Source organism: Amblyomma maculatum, chromosome 9 (assembly GCF_055883805.1).
Source record: "Amblyomma maculatum isolate TAMU_Amacu chromosome 9, ASM5588380v1, whole genome shotgun sequence".
NCBI lineage: Eukaryota > Metazoa > Arthropoda > Arachnida > Ixodida > Ixodidae > Amblyomma > Amblyomma maculatum.
In genome coordinates, this window is record NC_139352.1 from 66,912,389 (window position 1) to 66,933,495 (window position 21,107).

A 21,107-nucleotide genomic window follows, 5' to 3' on the forward strand; every position below is an offset into this window, starting at 1 on the left:
TGGAGGGTCCGCCTCGAGGCATGAGTCACAGAGCCATTCTAGTTTAATTAACTCAATTTTATTTTTCGCCAGTTTCGTGAAGTAGCTGGATAACTTTGCGGCAGTAGCATTAGAGCCACACCGTAGGAAGAGTGAATCAGAAAGAGCCATTGCCTGCCTCCTGCCGGCTCAGGTCGATTGCACAGCTAAGACGTCGCCTAGTTTAGCCAATTTTCCAGCCATCCACTTGTATCTACCACATCAGCCAGGTGACTGATACTCGTCCCGTAGATACCAAAGGGACGAATTGTTATCGTCTTGCAGTGTAGCATAGTAGCGTAGGTGCTGAGACCCGCGAAATTAACTCGGTAATTATCACTGTGGGCGTCATTAATTTCAATCGACCGGAGGCAAGATTTTTAAATCCGAATTTTTCTGTGATAAATGACTGATTTGCTGCTGGAAAAACGTCAGCATGCGTGAAGGAAGCATGAAATTAATTATTATATATAACATTTATTGCACGTCACAGTGTCCCTTTTAGGCGAAGACAGGCAGGAACATTGCAGAAAAAGATCTATGACATTTCCCCCAATCTCTGTTTTGTCTTCCTATACTAACGCAGTAACCTATAAGAAGACTGCATTGAATGCATTGGAAGCTTATCTATTGCACGCGCCTGGTGGTCGCTTTCATGTCCCGTTGTCACACTGATACTCAGCTCTTGTTAATTATACTCCTGCCCAAGTTGCTATAAAAGGTTGTAGTAGAAGCGCAAGAACTGGAAGTGGTTCTGATGCCGCTTATTTTGGAAACGAATTGTTTTGAATACCGGCCAGTCCCATAAAAGAGGAAAGCCTCAGTTGGTCTTTGGTTAAAGCAGGTTCTGGTGAAGCTTTGTGACACTGCCCATATAGCAGCAGAACAACGACGAAAACACCGACAGCCGAGTAATGTAAACATTACGCGTGCAGATTTCTCGCGCTCGAGTATAGTACTGCCCCACTGATTGTAAATGTTTGAGCCACGTGAAGCCAGCTACGCCTCCGCTGCAAATATAAGGCTTAGTGACATTAGCGTTGCCATGACGACGGGAACAATACATGGTTCAAGGAAGCATGCAGGAGAGGAGTAGCTTCGCTCCCATTGGCTCCAAATGACACAGTTTCTGACCTCGTTTTCTTTTATGGATAAACATAGTATGGCTAGACTGGGTTGTTGATGTCCCACGTACTGATAAGGAGTGCGGGTCCGTTCGTTATATTCTTCAACTATACCGTGAGCCATTTATCCAAACGCAAATGAGTACGTCGATATATACGTACCCTCGCGCGACAAACAGATATCAGCATACGCGTCTTCGGGGATGTTTGCGTGCATGAAAAATAGTGGTTCGTGGGTTGATGTATAAGTCTCAAGGACCCAACGCGACTCGTGCTATGTGGGACTTCTCAGTGTGTAGAGTGCGCTTGGATTGATTTCGACTGCCTGGTTTTTTTTAATGTGCACTGACGTCGCACAGCGCAGGGGTGCCTTGCGTTCCACCTCCATCGAAATGCGGCCGCCGTGGCCGGAATCGACCCTAATTAAGTCGTCTGGCTCATCAGCCAAGTATCCTAGCAACTAAGGCCTGCGGTTGGTTAAGGACAATGTCAAATCGTTTTCTGTCCTTAAAATATGACGTCAGGCATTGAGTGATCTCGTTCGGCTTATATTTTCAACCGTTATATCTAATCATGTAAATGAGCTTGACGCGTAATGATCCTAATGATTACCCCATTATGCACTAAGGTAAGCCGCGTGCACGAGTTATTTCTTTAGGGACGCAGGCTGCATTTCGGCATAATTATTACGAGTGATTTATTTCGTATGGTGTAGCCTGGCTAGTTGCATAAGTGTAGTGGTTAATACGCTCTTTCGCATTCATTTTTGCCGCTTGGTTTATTGCAGGTTCGTGTAGTTTCGTGGAACTCTCAATAAATCAATAGGGCAGCACGTGCGCTAGACCGCTGCAGTTTGAGCACTCTCATTAGGCATAGACTCACAAAGTGAGTAGGAAAAACTTGTCTTTCAAGCTATCACCTAATATTGCATTAGGTTTGGTGTTTTAACGTGGGTAAAAAATTTTAAACTAAAACCATGTACATTCTACTAACCGCTGGTGCTACTGTTGGCATTCAGACCAAATGCCGCGGCAGTACAGCGCATAAAATGTTCACTGCAGTTTCTTCAGGCAGTTATTTTAGCTAGTTTGCTTAGTCTTCGTGTGTCCATGTGAGCGGAAGCAGGGAGGGAGGTTTGTGGCATATAAGACATTAGCTTGTGCACCTGCTTCGTTCGTGCGTTGTAAATGATATATTTTTAAAGGGGCGAGAACACCAACTTTCTTTTTGTGTATTTTTCTCCCGAACGACTAAGTACCAATGAGTAAACATAGGCTACAGTTTCGTACCTAGATCACGGCTAAGGTACGTCGCTGATATGATGAAGAGACATGTGAGGCCACAACAGTTTGGATAGACGAGTCATTGTTCCGTCACTGTTTTACATCGCCCTAATTTTTAATCTAGTCGGAACTAGAAGCCTGAAAGGTAGCGAAGAATAAACAGCTAATATGCTGCAGTTCTGACGTACCTCCTGACGTCCAAGTAATATATGTGGCGCCATGGTTTCTTCTGGCTGTTGTAGCTAATGCCACAATGAAGGAGAGAGAGAGAGAGAGAGTAATTTAATGAGAAGAAAGGTAGAGAGGTCGGCCGGTGGCAAAGGGACCCTTGCCTGCTACTACACATTGGGGAAAGGGGAAGAGGAAGTAAAAGAGAGGGTGTGAATCAAGGGTGATGATGTCATAGTACAGTGAGGTTTCACTTGTGGTCCGAGTTATTGAGGAAGCTATGTACATACTTAACGACAGTCGTGAAACGCAACATGCCGCACATGTTCTAGACACACACCACTTGTCACTGAACAAACACTGTCACTGTTACAAACAACTCTGCACTTTCACATGCCAGCACAAACGCAGAAAGATGCACACGATACACTTAACCAGAAAACCTCAAAGTACCATATACACGTGTAGTACTCGCGCATTTGAGGAGACCATGCACACTCGTAAAACGCAATATGCCGCACATGTTCTGGACACACACTACTTGTCACTGAACAAACACCGTCACTGTTACAAAGAACTCTGCGCTCTCACATGCCAGCACAAACGCAGAAACATGCACACGATACACTTCACCAGAAAACCTCAAAGTACCACATACACGTGTAGTACTCGCGCATTTGAGGAGACCATGCACACTCGTAAAACGCAACATGCCGTATATATTTTGGACACACACCACTTGTCACTGAACACACATGACGGCACAAAATCCGAAGCACGCACGCGAGGCACAATGAAAGAAAATTTAATAACAGACCATTGGTGGATGCATGCGATTTGCGAGCCTACTTTCAGACTGCTCAAGAAACAGACATATGCAAATGAAACAAAAATTATCCTTCGGGACACCTGGCAATGTCTGTGCGTTAAAACAGACAACAATTATTTAGGAAGAGAATCAAGGCCCTAGACACGGTCTTTTCATTGATATAAATTGTGTTTACAACCGGTATATAAAGTTTTAGGTAGTGAAGGGTTGAAGAGAGAGTTTATTTTTCAGTAGCATATGTCTACATGTTAAACTTGTTTCGTAATTGGTCAGCTGATTGCACAGAGTATCAACATTTGTGCAGTGCAATTTTGCACTTTCCTCGTTATTGTTATTACTCCCGACTGTTAGTTTCGTATTTACAGTGCCTCTTCTCGTAATTCTAGTTTCGCTGAAGATCCACTTCTTTCAATTTGTCATCGCTGGCTTTTATTTCTGCATGTTATATGTGTCGTTAATGGGGCTATTTTATCGCTGCTTTAAACTTTAGCTTACATCTTATTTTACGTATGTTCCTCTTGGATAGTCCCTGCTGCTCTGTATTCAATAACTGCAAACTTTCTACCTTTAAGAGCTAATCGCAGGCTGAAACTTTGTAACCTGCTTTTTCCAAACGCCAAAGCCCCGAAAGGAAGATTTTCAGCAAGTTATCAGCTATCAAAATACACAGAATAGCAGGACTTATAGTCATGAAAAATAAATACATTTGTCCAGGGCAATACCCTCACATCCACCCGTGAGAGTAAGATAGCAAGCAGGGTAAGAAGAATGCCGTGCAGTATTTTTAAAACTACTCTGAGATTTGGACAGCAACTTACTAGTGCACATTTTAAGAAAACGCATACCAGTTTACCTTTCCTGTATCTAATCATGGTGAATTATTTTATAGTCTAGTCTAGCTAGAGAACCCAGAATAAAATCAAAAACAGAGCATTGGGCTTTTGAAAGAAAAGGGGCAGAAGCACCAATGAGGTTATTTTTATAGCCTCCTTGAAAGCACTAGTGATGGGCACGAAGAAAGAGCGGATGGGGGAACAAATGCAAGTTAACGGCATACTGGTTAAAGTTACCCTAAAAGGGGGACATTTTAGGACGTATAATAAGAGAACACACAATGTCATTTTAGAATAGGAGAGCGAATTTTAATGTGAAGTAAATGGACCACTGTGTCACAAGTAGTCAGGAGGGACGCTGCAGTTAGGAATTGGATGCAGTTGTCGAAGGGTACGGCAGTTGACGATCAATGTTTTGCAGTGAATGCAGGTAAACATATGCTGGAAATCATGGCGATTTATTTATTGGGCCGCTTCCATGCCATTTCTGCTCTCTAAGAATGCTTGTGTGCGCGGATTACAAGGACTTGTGCTAATGGTTTGGTTGACCTCTATGTACACATTTTTACAAGAAGAAATAACCCGTGTTTCGAGAGCTGAAGCCCTTTCGTATCTTTGTTAATTACTTGCTCTCTTTCGACGTCATGTTTACCCTAATAGTGATAGTCACCTGTACTGACCAGGTCGCTTTTTTCTTCTTTAACTATCACTTTCATTCAGTTATACCCCGCCATTGACCCGTGATTCATCCGTAATGATCCGCGGGTAAGCTCGCCTGTGGGCAGTATAATTATGTTGCTTGATTTTTTTCATAGCCTTATTATTCATGGATGCCAGCCAGCAAGATATGCAATCAATTTTCGACCTGCATTACTTGCGGCAATCTGCTACGATATCGCAGTAAAAACGCAACGCTTGAAATTGCTCCACATGACTCTATTGACCTCATACAACGTTCTTTGTGCATGCGTACTTCAGAAAAGTAATAAGTGCCCACATCCGCGATAAAATCTGATGCGTTTGTGCTGCTGTTCAGGTAACCCATGTTCTTCAATATACGCGCGTAGTTTTATGCTTCCTCAAAGATCAGTACTGAGCTGGATTTGGTCGTTTCTGCATCACATTTTTATGTTTTTTGCACTACATGTGCAGTATGCTTATATTTATTTAATGTTCGTAGCAGTAGCAAGAGCAAAAGGTGATCAAGAAGTGTCACCATCACCACTTCGTCAAGCTTTCGCCCATTTTCTTTTTTTTTCTCACGACGCGTTAGCAGCGAAGGACGACCAAAAACAAGTGTGCCTGCTTGAATGATCAGACATACATTGTTGTGTTATTTACAATGTCGACGTTAATGAGAATCAGGCCTCCCTTCGACGTGAAGTTTACTGTCCCACACACAGAGTGATCCAAGAATGGTGGACTAGAAAGGGGCACTCTTACAACTGTCACCCTGTTAGGCTCACGAACACAACCAGCGGCTTATACTGCTATGGGTGCAGTTTATTGCTTCGGTTGTACAAACCCAGTGCAGTGTCCTGCTACAATTACTTCCACCGTTGTCATATGCATATAGATCCCGCCCGTTCCCAACAGAAGAGGAACTTGCACCTCGAGGCGGAACAGCTTACCGATGTGACCTCTGCAAAGCTGACGACCACGCTATTTAATCTCCCACTTGCCCAACAAGGCAGCAGGGAACAAAAAATAATTCATCGTGCGAACTCTAAGCAATAAAGTCAGGATGGGGATACATCCCCTGTGCAGACCTCGAACCGGATTGCTGCGTTTGCTTGGTGTGACGACGAGTGGCGTGAGATTCCCGAGCCCCACTCGCCTGAAATCGCTGTACGCAGGCGCAAGGAGGCCACAAAATAACGTAGCCTGCCTTAACCTCCCAAAGATGACACGGCAACAGTTGATTATCAGATTGTACGTCTTTGTGTACATGTTTCTATGCTCCGACAACACCGTGAGCTTGACACCGTAGGCATGAAGCTAGATTTGGCACCGCAACTGTAAATGTCGGATTACCATCGTCTATTTGGCGCCCGCCTGCTTCATATAATAATAGTAATAATAATCTTTATTCAGTATATTCAAAACAGCATACAGGGACGGAACCCCCGAACCCCCGAAGCCGCAAGTGTGCTAGTGCAACCTGACGTCTGTTGTCTTGCAACACTTGGAGTACAAATGGATGATTTCATTAGGGGCTCTTCTGGTGTGCTACACTGGAACTGCCGTGGCGTTTTCACTAATGTCGGAGAGTTTTAAAGCTCACTTTCCTTGCAGAAACTGCATGAGTGGACCCTGTTATTGGTGGGCACCAACGCCTAGCCAACAATTATTTGCTTCAGTGATTAGGCTCACCCTTCAATGACCGACAGTCTTGCGCAGACTGTTTTCCCTATAGGAAAAGTAGGGATGTTTCCACAAGTTGCCTTCACGTACGCCAGGTCTCTCTTGAAAATGTATGCACCTCATACGTGGAGGTAGTTGCAGTTGCCATAAAATTGCCTAAGGCGACTGTTGTGGTGATGTCTTTATGAGTTAGGCCAGCCGGTGATGTTCCCTCCGTATTAATATGGGCTGGTTATTGACTGGGCGTAGCAAATAACTGGAATATCTTATTTTAGTTCTAAGTAAGTTCAACGCCCCCCACCTCTATTGAGGCTACCCTACTTTGTGCCCCCGCAGAAGACGCGTGCAGGATGCCTTCGGTGATGCCTTGTTTATTCTTCTAAACCACCCTGGTTTAGCAACGCGGGCCGTGATTCACAGTCCCAATACCACATGTGATCCTGATCTACGGTGGTGGTCTGGCGCCACGTGACTCCCCTCGTGGCACATTTAGCCTGACTGCTGAGGGAGTGATCACCAACCAGTCATCAAAGACACCCATCAAGATCCCGAAGTGCACGTCATGTTCCGTGCAAGCTGACAGAGAAAATGTTAGCCACACGACTGTCGTAATGGCCGTCGCAATCCCCCCCACCCGAATAGGCTTTTGTCAATGCATTGATAATGATGATGGGTTGTCTGTTATGGCGTCGCATGTTCTGTCATCAATATGCAGCCACGATGTACGTACCATCCTCGTCATGGGTGTCAAAAAGGCTTAAGCCAACAGAAGTCATGCTGCCATTAAGCACTCCATTCAGACAGTGGATTTCCCTGTTAGATTGTGGAATTTTATATAATCATTCCTTGAACACAGAATATTTCCATATGCCTCACTGATAAATGCATCGGATCATTTGTCCTATTCCACTTGCATAGCGTTTACACGGTGCCTCTGACGTCACGTTCTTACTGATCTGATTTTTATGGTGAGACCATTGTAAATTAATAATAAGAAAAAGCCTCCGGCTGTACCACATATGTATAGCAGGCAAAATAGCCAATTGAAAAGAAACATGGGGCCATGAGCCATGGCAACAAAAAGGAAACTAGATTATCTGCCACGGATTAGTCTTTTTTATGTTTTGTTGTTTCGATATTTATGTGATTCTTGCTGGCTAATAATAGATAATAACCTGCAGTTGACGTCTTTCTAGTTTCCTCGTTTTTCCCTCTTTCTTGTTTAACATAATTCTTGATTACTAACAACACAATATTAACTTGGGCTGTCGCTTGCAGACACCGCTCAATATGTTGGGCAGTGCTGAAGGTTTTATTTGCTCTTGCTGTTGCGAGGGCTGGAGCCTTGAAGGCCGTGTTGCCTTATGGCTATCTGATGGCTGAAACATGTATCTGAAATCACTTAAAATCAATGACTCCCTCAATCAATTACTTATGGGCACTATTGTTTTCTCCTTTTCTCTGTTTATTATTTCATTTTTATCATTTTTCTTCCCTCTTTAGAACGTTAATGTGCTATACTGTATTATGTAAAGAAAGCGAAATAATAGCCAATTATTTTCAGCGAGTTCTATACCGCCCTTTATGTCACTGTGATGTAGTGCATTATGTCAATTCTTTCAATATACTTATGATACATCACGGTGTGGGGCACTCACCATGACCTGCTGACTTTATAAAGTGGCGACCGTACAGTCGGAATTAGATATTGCCGCCAATTGTGTTACAATCATCGGCCTAGAGCTTTCCGTATGCAAACCTACGCACACGTCAGTCGTCATTTGAGGGGGGCCGTCTCCAACTATATGGAACCCCACTTCAAGAGAGTTCAACATTGAAACTTTGGGGTTTATACGTTTATCATACAGGAACAGTGACTACCTGGCTTTCTCAGGCTAAAAACAAGGCGATGGTGACCTTAGGCCCAACCAGACGTAATGCTCTCAAAACCAGTGACGCTAGCTTGCATGTCGCATGTCATTTACATCATGAGATCCGTTCTACAACCACGCCTCGTTTATCAGGCAGTTACAGCACTTAACCAGGGTTCCGTGGTATCATCTGGAAGCTGCCAATAGAGAGACTATAAAAACCATCACATGCCTTCCCCGCTTGACACCAACCATGCCACTTCAAGGAATACTTAAGTCCACACATTATATAAGGTGGGGAAACTGCGCCGTGGTGCATCCGGGTCACCACGTTGCATTCGCCGTGAGCACTACGCCCCCCCCCCCCCCCTAATGCTTCATTACAGATCATAATGTAAGCGCACCACCAGTTTGTCCGCCACGAAATTTTGTCCAGCCCCAGTGACAGCAAACTGACTGGTCTTCGTCGACCAACCTAATATCATGCAGCGGCGTCCCTTCACGAGTAAATACTGGAACAAGACACCCACTTGCCCCACGGGCCACGGCCCGATCCTTACATATTTAGATGTCAGCATGCACGTTTGCGAAATGAGAACTGCAGTTTACTGTCACTGAAAGCCTGCACTTATTAAGACGTCTAGGCTTCAAATTGCGGAACCTCATTTACCCTCCTGTGCTGAGATGGTTGCTATCTAATTTGTAGCCGCCGGCACCCTGCTTCGTACGGCACACATTGTCGTTCGCACCTACGCCCTTCAAGCAACACATGCACTCCTAACTTCCGTCGGAGCCCAGAAATCTGCCAGAATGTAGGTCGTCTGGCGACTCACATCTCGCACACCATTCGAATTGAGTTTGTCCCACATGACTTGCTCTGTTCACAAAGCTCTGGAGATTCTGCAACCCGTATGCATACCCTACCCTCATCAATGTCTTTGTTCCTCAGCATGGATGATCCTGCCCTCCTTTTCTCAAGGAAGGAACACCTCCGGCACCGCACATGTGTTCTCGTCCCTCCGTGTGCAGTAGTCTTCCTCCCACGGTCTTACCCGTGCAGAGGAGGGAGCGCTTCGGAGGATCCAGATCGCATTTCCCTCACTCCAGCCGTCACCCGGACGTGACCTCAATTTCGGCATTTGTATCGTTGCAAGGGGTGTCGTGTCTGCAACTTCCAAAACAGGAAGACAGATATTCACCACTTGTGTGTTTGCTTGGTGCTAAAGCCAACAGAATTCGGCACCTAGCAGCAGTGAGCCTTTCGCCGAATGACCCATCCCCATATATTGCTTCGGCGCAAGGGTCCCCTCACCGCTCCCTCTAAACTCAATAAAACGACTAACATTTTTCATTTATTTACCAACACCCTTTTTCTTATCGTCGGTAATGTCTTGAGGCAGTAAACAACCTCATTGAAAATGCGTTACAAAGGCATAATCATATTCCGCATTGGCTGAGACCGACAATGCGCTTATATTTTTACTATGTTCCGCGGAAAGCATCAGCAAACACACAGAGCAAGAAACCCTCAGCGTCGTCATAGTTAGAGCACCTTCCTGGATATCAAGCACGCTTCGAGTTTAGCCCACGCCGACGTCAGGGCATCAACGAATGCAACAGCTCCCTTCATTAGAAGAGATTGGCGACCGTGATATACACCTGCACGTGCCAACCCCTGGCATACACAAGGCGCGGCTTTCAATACATCTACTCTCCCTTGATATTACGCGCCCGCTTATGCATGAACGGAACCAACCACGTATCTAGCTAAGCTACTTACGAAGTCGCCAGACTCCTGCGGTGTCTTCAGCAAAAACGAAATCCGTCTCAGGCCAAGCGTAACAATACAGAAAAAGTACACAACACACAAACAATGTGCGCAGGTAAAGTACGGCAGAGGAACTTATTACAGCACGAAATTAAGCGTTCTATAAGCCGGAAACCATCGCTGTTTAGCGAGTATCAATGTGATAGTATTATTTCAATCAACCTGAAAACGTCGTCCAGCCACATGGCATATCTCGACGCCGTTATCGCTTTCAGCAGTTGTGATGTTGCTGTGTTTCATCCATCATTTTCCCTGTATTGTTTTGCTCTATAAAATCGTCTTTCAAGAATATACCTACTCTTAATACCAATTTATGTATTTATAACTGCCTTCTCTGATCCGTTGCTGTCCTAGAAAATTTTGATGTCCCCTCAACCAAAGTTCACCTACTTGTACGAGGCGCGTAGAAGCGCTACGTTGCCTTGTACTTACTGCGCTTTTCCTGTTGAGGACTAAAGAAAATTAGCACATAAAGTCATTTTTTTTTTACAAAAATATTTTTCTCCTCTTCCATTAAAAGGCAGCTGAAAAGGTTTTAGAATTTCAGAAGCTTAAGCAGAACAAATGTGTAAAACTTTGAGGTAAGGAATGCAGAGTTTCTTTTTGGGCCTTAAATGAATTGGCGATGTAATCGTCGAAGGAACTGAGTTAGAGATTGTCTTCTCCGCAAGGTCCCGCACCGGGGTGGGTCTGCAAAAATGAGGTCATGTGTAGCAACGCTACGTTTCAAGCGAAAAACTGGTGGCGTAAAGGGAGAAAACCAATGCCACCGAATGTACAGCTCATGAACAGGGATTCGATTGGACGGCTCGCGACAGTACGTGGCGAAGCGAACGGAAATCAATATTCGTCTACAATGAAGCTATTACGATTTTCTCAGTATTGCCCTGGTGCACTGAGAAGAAGACATAGGTTTTAATATGCGATTACGGCATTATTCCAAATGCTAATACGAAACCTCCCTCCTCCCGAACCAACATTCCTTTTTCCTCCCGAACCAACATTTTGGTTCATGGCCCCTCTTCCCAAGCATTTCACCCCAGAAGAGCCGAGCACCAGGCCGAGGGAAATCTTGTACCCATTGGAAACCGGTGGGTACCCGGCGGCACTGGGGATCGAACCCCGTACCTCCCGAATGCGAGGCGGATGCTGGCCTTGTGGTAGAGCATGACGCTTTACCTACAAACCTCGCTTTACCTACACGCTTTATCTACAAACTTCGTACAATAGAATCGTTGTATACTATCCAAATGTCAAAACACCACTTCAGCTTCACTTTTAATAGTGCATACTAGAAGGAAAATGTTATAAGAGCCCTTTCAGCCTGTTTTTCAGCAATAGCCTTCCTCGACTCTTGAGAAGCTGCTGGGGCTGATAAAACTTTATTCAACCTATGGGTGGATGATTGAGGCATATTAACTAGCGTGCCGCAGGCCCTGGAGACGTTTTGAGAAGCCGTTACATTCGACGGCATTGGATTGAAGGTTCGGGTCATCGCTGGACCTTAGTTTATCCCAAGCTTCTAAGAGGGATCAGGAAAGAGTTCTGAGGGAGGCTTACGGACTTTTTACGCTAATATCATATGGCCGAAGTTGTCTTTCGAACCATAAAAGTGGCATAAGGGATTCATATCCTTGCTTAGAAATTTTGTTATGTAGTTTGTCTTGGGAATTACCGCCATCAGTAGCTGTCTTCATATGACTTGCAGGTGTCGATATCCCTCAAGAGGCGAAATTGTCTTATTTTTGTGAGTATTTCTGCGGCGGGATTGGAAACCTTACTTCTAGCAAAGTTGCCGATCGCTAACTTGGAGTCAATTGCTATGGTAGCAGCATTAGTAAAGGCGACGGCAGCCGAGGTAGCGGCCTCCTCTGCGACTAGCGGTCTGGATGCGCAAACCGTCTCCGCCATAACCAGTCTGGTAGGGTTATTGCTGGGGTGTGTATCCCCGCATATAGAATACTTATTAGTGTTCTGCGCATCTTCAGCGCCGTCGACGCGGAGGACATCCTGCAACCGGGTAAAGAGGACATCGACCAGTGCTTAGATTACCCACAAAATGCTTCGTTGGTTCGCTCTTAGGAGAAAATCTTGTACTGCCCAACCTGACGGGAGCAAGTGAAGAAACTGACTTTTTTCTCATTCTCGACCATTAAAGACCGTAAATAAAAGAAACTATCATTTCACTATTGTTCAATGGCCCAAGGGCTCGACAAAATGGGAGCAGGTCATTAAAGCACACACAATCCGAATGGGGAGATGTGCTACATGCCCATAAAATAAACTTTCAGTGGTCTCCACTTAGTTGTCTTGCGTGTGCTACGAGCAGCGCGTGTGATTACCCGCCTTGAGTTGAAGTTCCCATTTCAGGTCATCAATGTAATGATTGGAAATTATTTTTTTTGCACAGTTCTTCCGGACAATTTGTTCTCTTATTTCGAGTGATTTAGGATTTTTGACTTGTAGAAGAGGTATTTATGTAGAATAAAGAATATTGCAGAGGATAATGTAAGTTGATGCCCCTTTTTATTGCAGTTCCACAGCCTCCGCCAGTACTCAGAGACTCCGAGGGCATTGTTTCGAATTCAACAACTGGCCCTTACGCAGACGGGGACATTGTGCGATTGACATGCGTTGTGCCAGCGGGTAAGAAAAGACCTTTTGTAAAGCACATGTCTCGCGTTTGTCCCAGGATTTTGCATATATCTGCTGCAGTCTCAACGTTATAGCTCAGCTTCAATTTCAGCTAGCGAATTTCAGCCTGTATATATTCGTTACTGGTTCAGGATAATTCCGTGCTTATGCTGCCTTAAAGATGACATATATTATAGTGCAACAAACTAGCGTAAGGAAGGTAACAGATGAGCGATGAAAGGCTTCCCAGACGCCGTATGACCTCAACGAATCCATCTTTCTCGTTTATGATGACCGCAGTCATAGACAGTAGACGATACATACTGTGTATTAGGATATATAGCGTCCCGAGAACGCTTCTTTCACTGAGTGGTTTAGATGACAGGTCACTCTTAAAGGCAAAAATTTGATAAGTTAACACGGTTTCAATTTGATTCGGCAATTTCGCAAACTGTTAGAGGAGAAGTGGAAGGCTCATAGCCGGGTCGTAAATACTCCCTGATTCATGAAAACGTTCAGTTTATTACCTTGTAATATTTCTACTAAAACAATGAACCACCTTGCATCGAGTCATTACGCTTTCTAGAAAAGCATGTTGCGAACAGTTCTAGGGCTTTGATCATCAAAGCACTGACTTTACCTGGTGCTGAAATCGTAATTTTAAAACAATGCACAAGACGTAAGAAGAGCGAAACCTTAAGCTCGTTATCCAACGGCAGCTGTGTCATTGGAAAGGTAAGCAGGGTTCCCTGTCTACTTATAAAGTAGCGTTTTCTTCACGGTTATAAATTCACTTGTAGTGGATCTTTGTTCTGTTGTAGGCAATGACGTATAGGGCTCACGTGACCAAAAATTCGTCTCCGAACTCTAGTACAGAGACAAATGTGTCGGGGAAAAGACGCACAGGATTCCGTATCAAACATGCAATGTAACCGCTTCTATACCACGCCCTTCAATGCGTTGTCATACCACTTCACTTCCGCCACGCCGTGTTGGTGAGGCGGTTAGGGCGCTGCAGTACTGCGCTCAAGGATGCGGAATCGAGTCCCGGCCGTGGCGACTGCTATTCGATGGAGGCGAAAAGCCAGCCACCTGTGGCCTGTGCGATGTCAGTGCACGTTAAAGAACATTAGATAGTCAAAGTTTTCTGGAGCCCTTCACTACGGTCTCTCTCATAGCCTGAGTCACTTTGGGACGTTAAACCCCACAAACCAGTCAACCATTTCACTCCCCATTTAGCATCCGTCTGCTAGTTAACTCGGAGGCTAGCTTGAGGGAAGTTCAAGCCAATGACATATCTTCATCCAATTGCTTTGCGCTCAATGTAAGTGCATTTGTCTGCGAGAAATTAGATAATGCGCCTTCCGTGCCCCCAAAATCAAACCAAGTCACTATCACCTCTACACTCGTGCTGAAGCATAAGCGTCCTCCTACTTCTTACATGTTTTCAAAAGAAGACATTTTTGCAACTCGGCGACTGCGCTCAATGTTCTTGTCTGTACCGTATCAGTGTTTGTTAGAATTTTACTAAAGCAAACAGTGCAAATGCTAGCGGCAGTTTATTTTCTGAACTGACGGCCGTATTGAATCCAAAAATTTTTAATCATAACTAACAGTCCATTCACACAACTTTTTGAAAACAGCGTGCGATCGTTATATAATCTAAAGGGCTCAGTTACTGCCGAAAAAGCATTTTTTTGCTGCGAAAGCAACATTATGCTAATCATCGAGCCATTTTGCGCGGTACAGTGTGGGTCAAGCTGCGCATACGCGAGGAGCAGCGTGACGTCAGAGGCAGCAGTTGATGTGTTGGAGCTGCCGGCGCGCCCGCTCGCTCCGCCGGTGCTGAAGAAGTGACGTCATAACCACAGCCAGCACCAGCTGCGCATCACTCTCTCTTTTGGTTATGCGGAGAAGAGGTGTGTGTGTGGGGTATATAAAGCTTGGAGCGCGTGGCCAGAATCGACCAACTATGGATAAGGAGAGCCCGGCCGCTGCTCAGCGCGTAACCTAAACTATTCTAACCGTAGTCAGGCAGCTGTTGCTTTCGCAGGTTTAACCAGAGCTAAACCACTGCCAATTTCTTACTAGACTGTCCGCACGCACTACAGGGTCCACACCAAGCGGAATGCCCGCATTCGGTAGATAGCACCGCTCCCCTGATGGGGCTGGGACAGGACTGCCGCTTGCGGCAGGGGCTAATAATAATAATAATAATAATAATAATAATAATAATAATAATAATAATAATAATAATAATAATAATCAATCAATCAATCTTTATTTAATGTGCGCAGGAACAACCATGTGGTCTTTGTGCTGCAGCACAAATAAAAAAAAAGAAACAAAAATGAAAAAGCACAAACATGTTTACACACACAGAGAGAACACAAAAAAGAAATAAATAATACATGAAATGACAGACGAAAAGTATCACGGAAAGTAAGCAAACAATGAGTAGCATCACTTATATACACAGTGAGAGAACTTTTTAGCACACCAGGAAATAAAGAAAAAAAAAAAGAACGGTAGATAGAAGAAAAAAAAAAACAAATAACTGACATTGATTATAGTAATATAGAAATATACATAAAATAAACAACCCTTCCAGGCGCAACAAGTGCATGGTACTTAAAACACAGGCTAGAAATACAGAATAATACAATAAAGAAGTAAAATTGAACAAGGGGCAGTAAGATTCGAATATAAAGTTTAAAGTTGAAATATAAGTAAGAAACGGATAAAAAGTAGTTCACGATACAGACAGCATTGAACAGGAGAAAAAGCAAAAAGTGAAGTAAATACAATTTAAGGCTAGAAAGTGGGAGTTTTAAGTGATAAAGTACTATTTAGAATACAACGCTACGAACATCCAATGTAAATGAACAGAGCGAGTTTTGGAAGATGTCAAGGTGAGGACAAAAAGAGTTAAATAACCACTGCATCCTGTCCAGAGGGGAGTGGGAATGAAGAGGAGAAACCTGAAATGGTCTGAATTCCCTCATGCTCTTTCGCGGAACGCGCAGTAGGATGTACTCTAAGAGCTGAGGGCACATAATGTGGCCATGAAGGAGTTTGTACAGAAATATGATATCAAGTCTGATACGACGGCAGTGAAGGGAAGGAAGATTCAGTTGGGTGCTCCTGGTGGAGCGAGAGGGGGAAGTTGCGCAAGGAAAGCGATAATGAAATATCCGTAAAAATTTTTTTTGTACTCTGTCAACCTTGTCCAAGTTCGATTTGCAAGTGCCATTCCAAACAACCGACGCATACTCCAAGACCGGCAGGCATATGGACAGGTACAGTTTTAGGAACGGAAGTGGAGTATGGAACTCTCTCGAAAGTCTGCAAACGAGTCCGAGTGTGCGCATAGCCCGCTGAGCAATGCGGTTAGTGTGAGAGGAGAAGCTGAGGGTGCGGTCAAAAAGTACACCAAGGTCATTAATTTCATCAACCCTATCCAACAGCACAGAATTCACAGAATAATGGTAGAGAAAGCTATGTGTTTTACGAGTAAAGGACACAACCCTAGTTTTGGAAGAATTGAGGGTAAGTCGATTCATCGCACACCAATCAGAAAAAGCAGATATGTCCGATTGCAACAACACGCAATCTTGAAAAGAATGTATTACCTTGAATATTTTTATATCATCAGCATAAAGAAGAAACGAGGAGTTCTTTATCGCCGAGGAAACATCATTAATAAAAACGGAGAAGAGAAGCGGGCCTAGTACTGAACCTTGAGGAACTCCACTCGTTGCAGGGTAAACGAAAGAAGTCTGTCCATTGACACTGACAAATCAGAAGCGATCAAGGAGATAGTTGCGTAGGAGGGCTACGAGTGAGACTTCAACGCCAGAGAGTAGAAGTTTTTCAAGAAGTAGTGAGTGAGTAACAACGTCGAAAGCTTTGCTCATATCACAGTACACAGTGTCAACCTGACCCCTCTGAAGGACTGCTGCAGAGGCATACGTCATAAACGTGACTAGGTTGGTAGAAGTAGAGCGACCCGACATGAAGCCATGTTGATTCGGTACTATGATATGTTTGAGATGGAAGGAAAGTAGGCTGTGCAAAGCTAATTCGAAAAGCTTAGAGGTTGCACATAGAAGAGAAATCGGACGATAATTGGAAACATCAGATTTGTTTCCAGACTTGAAGACAGGAAACACGCGTGCCATTTTCCACACGCGAGGAAAGGCAGCATTTTTTAAACAGTTATTAAATATGGCAGTCAGTACTGGTACGAAGATATAACTGAAGGCTTTTATTATGGCAGCTGGAATGCCATCAGGTCCAGGAGACAAAGAAGGTCTCAGACGCTTAAGACTCTCACTTATCAACTCCTCGTCAAAGAGAATGGAATTAAATAGTGCACCAGATGGGAGGCAAACGGAATCACAATGTGGATGTTTGTAAACGGAGGAAAAATGTTGTGCAAAACTGTCGGCAACATCCCGAATTTCCGAACCCTGAGAGTCAACTAAGCTGATACTTAAATCTGATTTAATGGAACGCTTGCGAACGTAACGCCAGAACTGACTAGGACGATTTGAGGCATTCCTCTCTAAAGACTCAAGATAGGAGTCGTAGTCCCGCTTGTATAAGCGTTTGCAAAGGGAACGCACACGGCGAAACTCATCTGCCCAATTATGAAACCCAGGGCGTTTCGCCTTACGATGGGCCCGTTCCTTGAGCTTTAACGCCGTTATTAGTTCCCTTGAAAACCAGGAAGGGAACTTCCTACGCGTAGGAGTATGCAAAGGGATGTACCGACGCATACCATCAAGAACTATTTCTGTAAAGCGACTGACTTGTCCATCTGAATCATTAATGTCATTTAAAAGGGACCAGTCGACGGAAGAGAAGAAATTGAAAAGACCAACATAATCACCACGTGCATACGCGAAACGGGGCGAATTCCACACCCGATCTGAATTAGTAGAAGGTGAGGCAGAGAGAGCAGTAGTAACTAGAAGCGGAGGGTGAAATTTGTCACAGCGAGTCAGCGGTATGTCTGAACTCGAGACTCGAACACTTTCAAAATTCGATAGACAGATGTCAAGAATATTACCGCAACAGTTTGCAATGAAATTGTGTTGCTGCAAAGAGTTAAAGGCTATAAAATCAAGTAGAGCGTTACACTTACTTAATATGTAATGATTGTTGTGAGAAGAAATAAGTGAGTTCCAGTTGATACCAGGAGTATTAAAATCACCTAAAATAAGAAGTTTGTGTTTGCTATGACGGGTTATAACATGTTCGATTGAGAGCAGAACATCATCATAGGCTGAAGGAGGTAGATTCGGAGGAATGTAGAAAGCTGCAAGTAAAAGTTTTTCATATCGATTTAAAGTGAGCTCGAGCCACACACATTCTTCAACAGTTTCCAGATCGGAACGTCGAACACACTTCACAAAACTGTCAATAGCAATGAGCACTCCACCTCCTCTTGATTTGGGACCTGTTTCAGGGCGGTCGCTACGAAAAACAGAGTAATTATTTGGAAAGAAATCATTGGAAGGAATATCACTTGACAGCCAGGTTTCGGTAACCACAACAGCGGTATAACAAGAGGACAAGACGCTAGAAAAAAATTCTGATCCCTTAGTCCGAAGACCTCGGGCGTTTTGATAATAGATATCCAAATTAGGGGCCACTGCAATTTTGCGTCAGTTCAGAGGGATGAAGCATATCGTCGTAAAGCTTCCCACGAAAGTCCTTGTATATGCAGCCCATCGGCCACATCGAAGGCTCAACAAGCTTACTGTAGGATTCTTCATCAATTTCAATATGGAAGGACGAGTAGGAGTCGTACCTTGTTTTCAGCTGCCGGCAGGAAATGGGAGTAATATTCACTGATTTTAGATGGTTGGTAAGGTCTACCGATGTAGTATCGGGACTGAGTTTAGAGACGAAAATAGTCTTCGGACGCTTCTTTTGGTAAATGGCAACGTTCAGGACAGATGTGCTCGATGCGCCAGTAATGGCTCGACTTCGGTGCTTCTTCATCGCACTGGGTAAGTCAACCGCACGGCGAGGAGCAGAGGCAGAAGATGAACAGGTAATATCTCCAGGAGTCATCCCTCGATGAAGAGCGGCGGAGTAGTCCACAGATGGCTGCTCCTCACGGGTAGGATTGCCCACGGAGACAACGAGAGGACGCTCGACGAGAGGACGCTCACACTGCGAAGCAGCGCACCGCACAAGCTCCTGGCGTAGGCCGTGAACATCGGAACGTAGAGAGGCGATAACCTCGGCTTGTTGTACGAAAGCCCGCGAGTTCTCTACACGAAGGCGCTCGTTCTCTTCCCGTAGCTGGGCAACCTCATCGCTCAGAAAAGAGATTCCCTCAAGCGCGTCGAGGAGGAGAGCCCGTAGCGAGGCAAACTCACCGCCATGTTCGCCGGTCGCGGCTGAAGGGGGAAAACCGGTCGGGTGGCTGGGCAGGAGCGGGTCACCAGGGACTCTAGCACCACCGTCGCTAAGCCTAACACCGTCAGGCGACGACGACGCACACAAATTACACAAGAATGGCCGAGAGCCGGACTTCAGAAGTTGCAGCTCGTCATCCGCCCAGGTGACGCACTTCGTGTGAACACGTTTCGCACAGTCGGCACATCGTAAAAACTGCTGCTTGCCAAAAAACGGGCGGGAGCACAGCGCACATGCGTCCTTACTGGGCGCCATCTTAATAATAATAATAATAATAATAATAATAATAATAATAATAATAATAATAATAATAATAATAATAATAATAATAATAATAATAATAATAATAATAATAATAATAATAATTGGTTCACAGGAAGGAGAAGGCGCACCATCTGTCACACTTGATCTGTGAACTCCTGAACCGCGCCGTAAGGGAAGGGATGAAGGTGGGAGAGAAAGAGGAGCCGTAGTGGAAGGCTGCGGAGTGATTTCGACCACCTGGGGATCTTTAACGTGCGCTGACATCGCAGCGGGGGCTAGCCTGTTCGAATTTTTACCTGTTGTAGGCCGTCATTGCACCCGCCACCTCTTCGGTGGTGGACGACGGCTGTTGTTGCGGCGCGCGTGTTTCTCTCCCTCTTCCTTTTCTTTCTTCTCTATTTTCTCTTCTGTCCGCACGAAGCAGCGGAGGTAGCTCAGCTACAGAGCCAGTAGCAGGCCCGTGTATTTTCTTTTCCTTTTTCCTATACAGCCACAACAACAACACAGCTGCACTGAACGGTGTTGGGGAAAGAAAAAAATGCTTGTACTGAACATAACCAGAAAGTATTCAAAGCCGAAAATTTTTACTCTTAAGTAGATAATTCTGGCTGTATTTCTGTATTTACAGCACGCGCTTATTGATTTCCATTAGGCATTAGGAAAGCGAGCATCACGCTTGTACTGCGCCTCGCTAATATTAACACGCTAGCATTACAAACTCAAATTACAAGCAAAAAGGCCCCCAATGTAGCTTTTTCCCTTATCACCTGCCACGGCTGGTACATAGAAGAACCACCTGCTATGGTGGGCAGGTGTCAAATTAGAGAAACATAAATACCCCTTTTCGCATGTAAATTAGAGAAGGCAAGTTGGCTGCCCGGGAAGAGTTTTTAAACCTTTTAATGACTTCCACACGGAACAGTGACTAAGAATTACTGAAAAGCTTGTATAGCAATTTGAACAATAAGTTTTTAATCAGCGATTAATTATATTGGTAAATATGCAAGAAAATATGAAAACAAGATAAAAAGTAGAACCGAGGTAATTAGCAAAAATTAATGAGAAGGCCAAATACTAACACATATTCACCGTATAAACATCAATTAAAGAACATTCCTAATTTTTCCTTGCTTTCTTTCGCAGTCAGTCACAAGGTGACGCTTATCTGGAAGCACGGCGAAGAGATGCTGAACTCATCACTTGGCACCGCATCGACACCTAGCGGTGGTTGGGCGACTATAATTGAACTCGGCCCTCTTCGCCGCGAGCACTTGTTATGGAACATCAGCTGCCTGGCGGCGAGTGAATTCTCAGTACCGATCGAGAGCTGGGTGCTTCTGGACATGTTTCGTAAGTACGTGCGTCTAGCTATGAAACGACTCGTATGGTATGAAACACAAAGATATTTAATTGTTCAAGCGAAATGATTTGGTGGGAGTCAGGAGCTCTTCGGACA

The 21,107-nt window shown here is 44.5% G+C and overlaps 1 protein-coding gene across 1 annotated transcript in view; it reads left to right on the top strand.

The window, feature by feature from the left end:
• Positions 1 to 21,107, top strand: part of LOC146179281 (uncharacterized) — a 69,645-nt gene that overhangs the window by 47,848 nt on the left and 690 nt on the right. The window contains exons 4-5 of the mRNA XM_084579595.1: positions 12,854 to 12,964; positions 20,795 to 21,038. Of these exons, the coding sequence (XP_084435721.1) occupies positions 12,854 to 12,964; positions 20,795 to 21,038 (355 nt within the window). The remainder of the gene's footprint in view (positions 1 to 12,853; positions 12,965 to 20,794; positions 21,039 to 21,107) is intronic.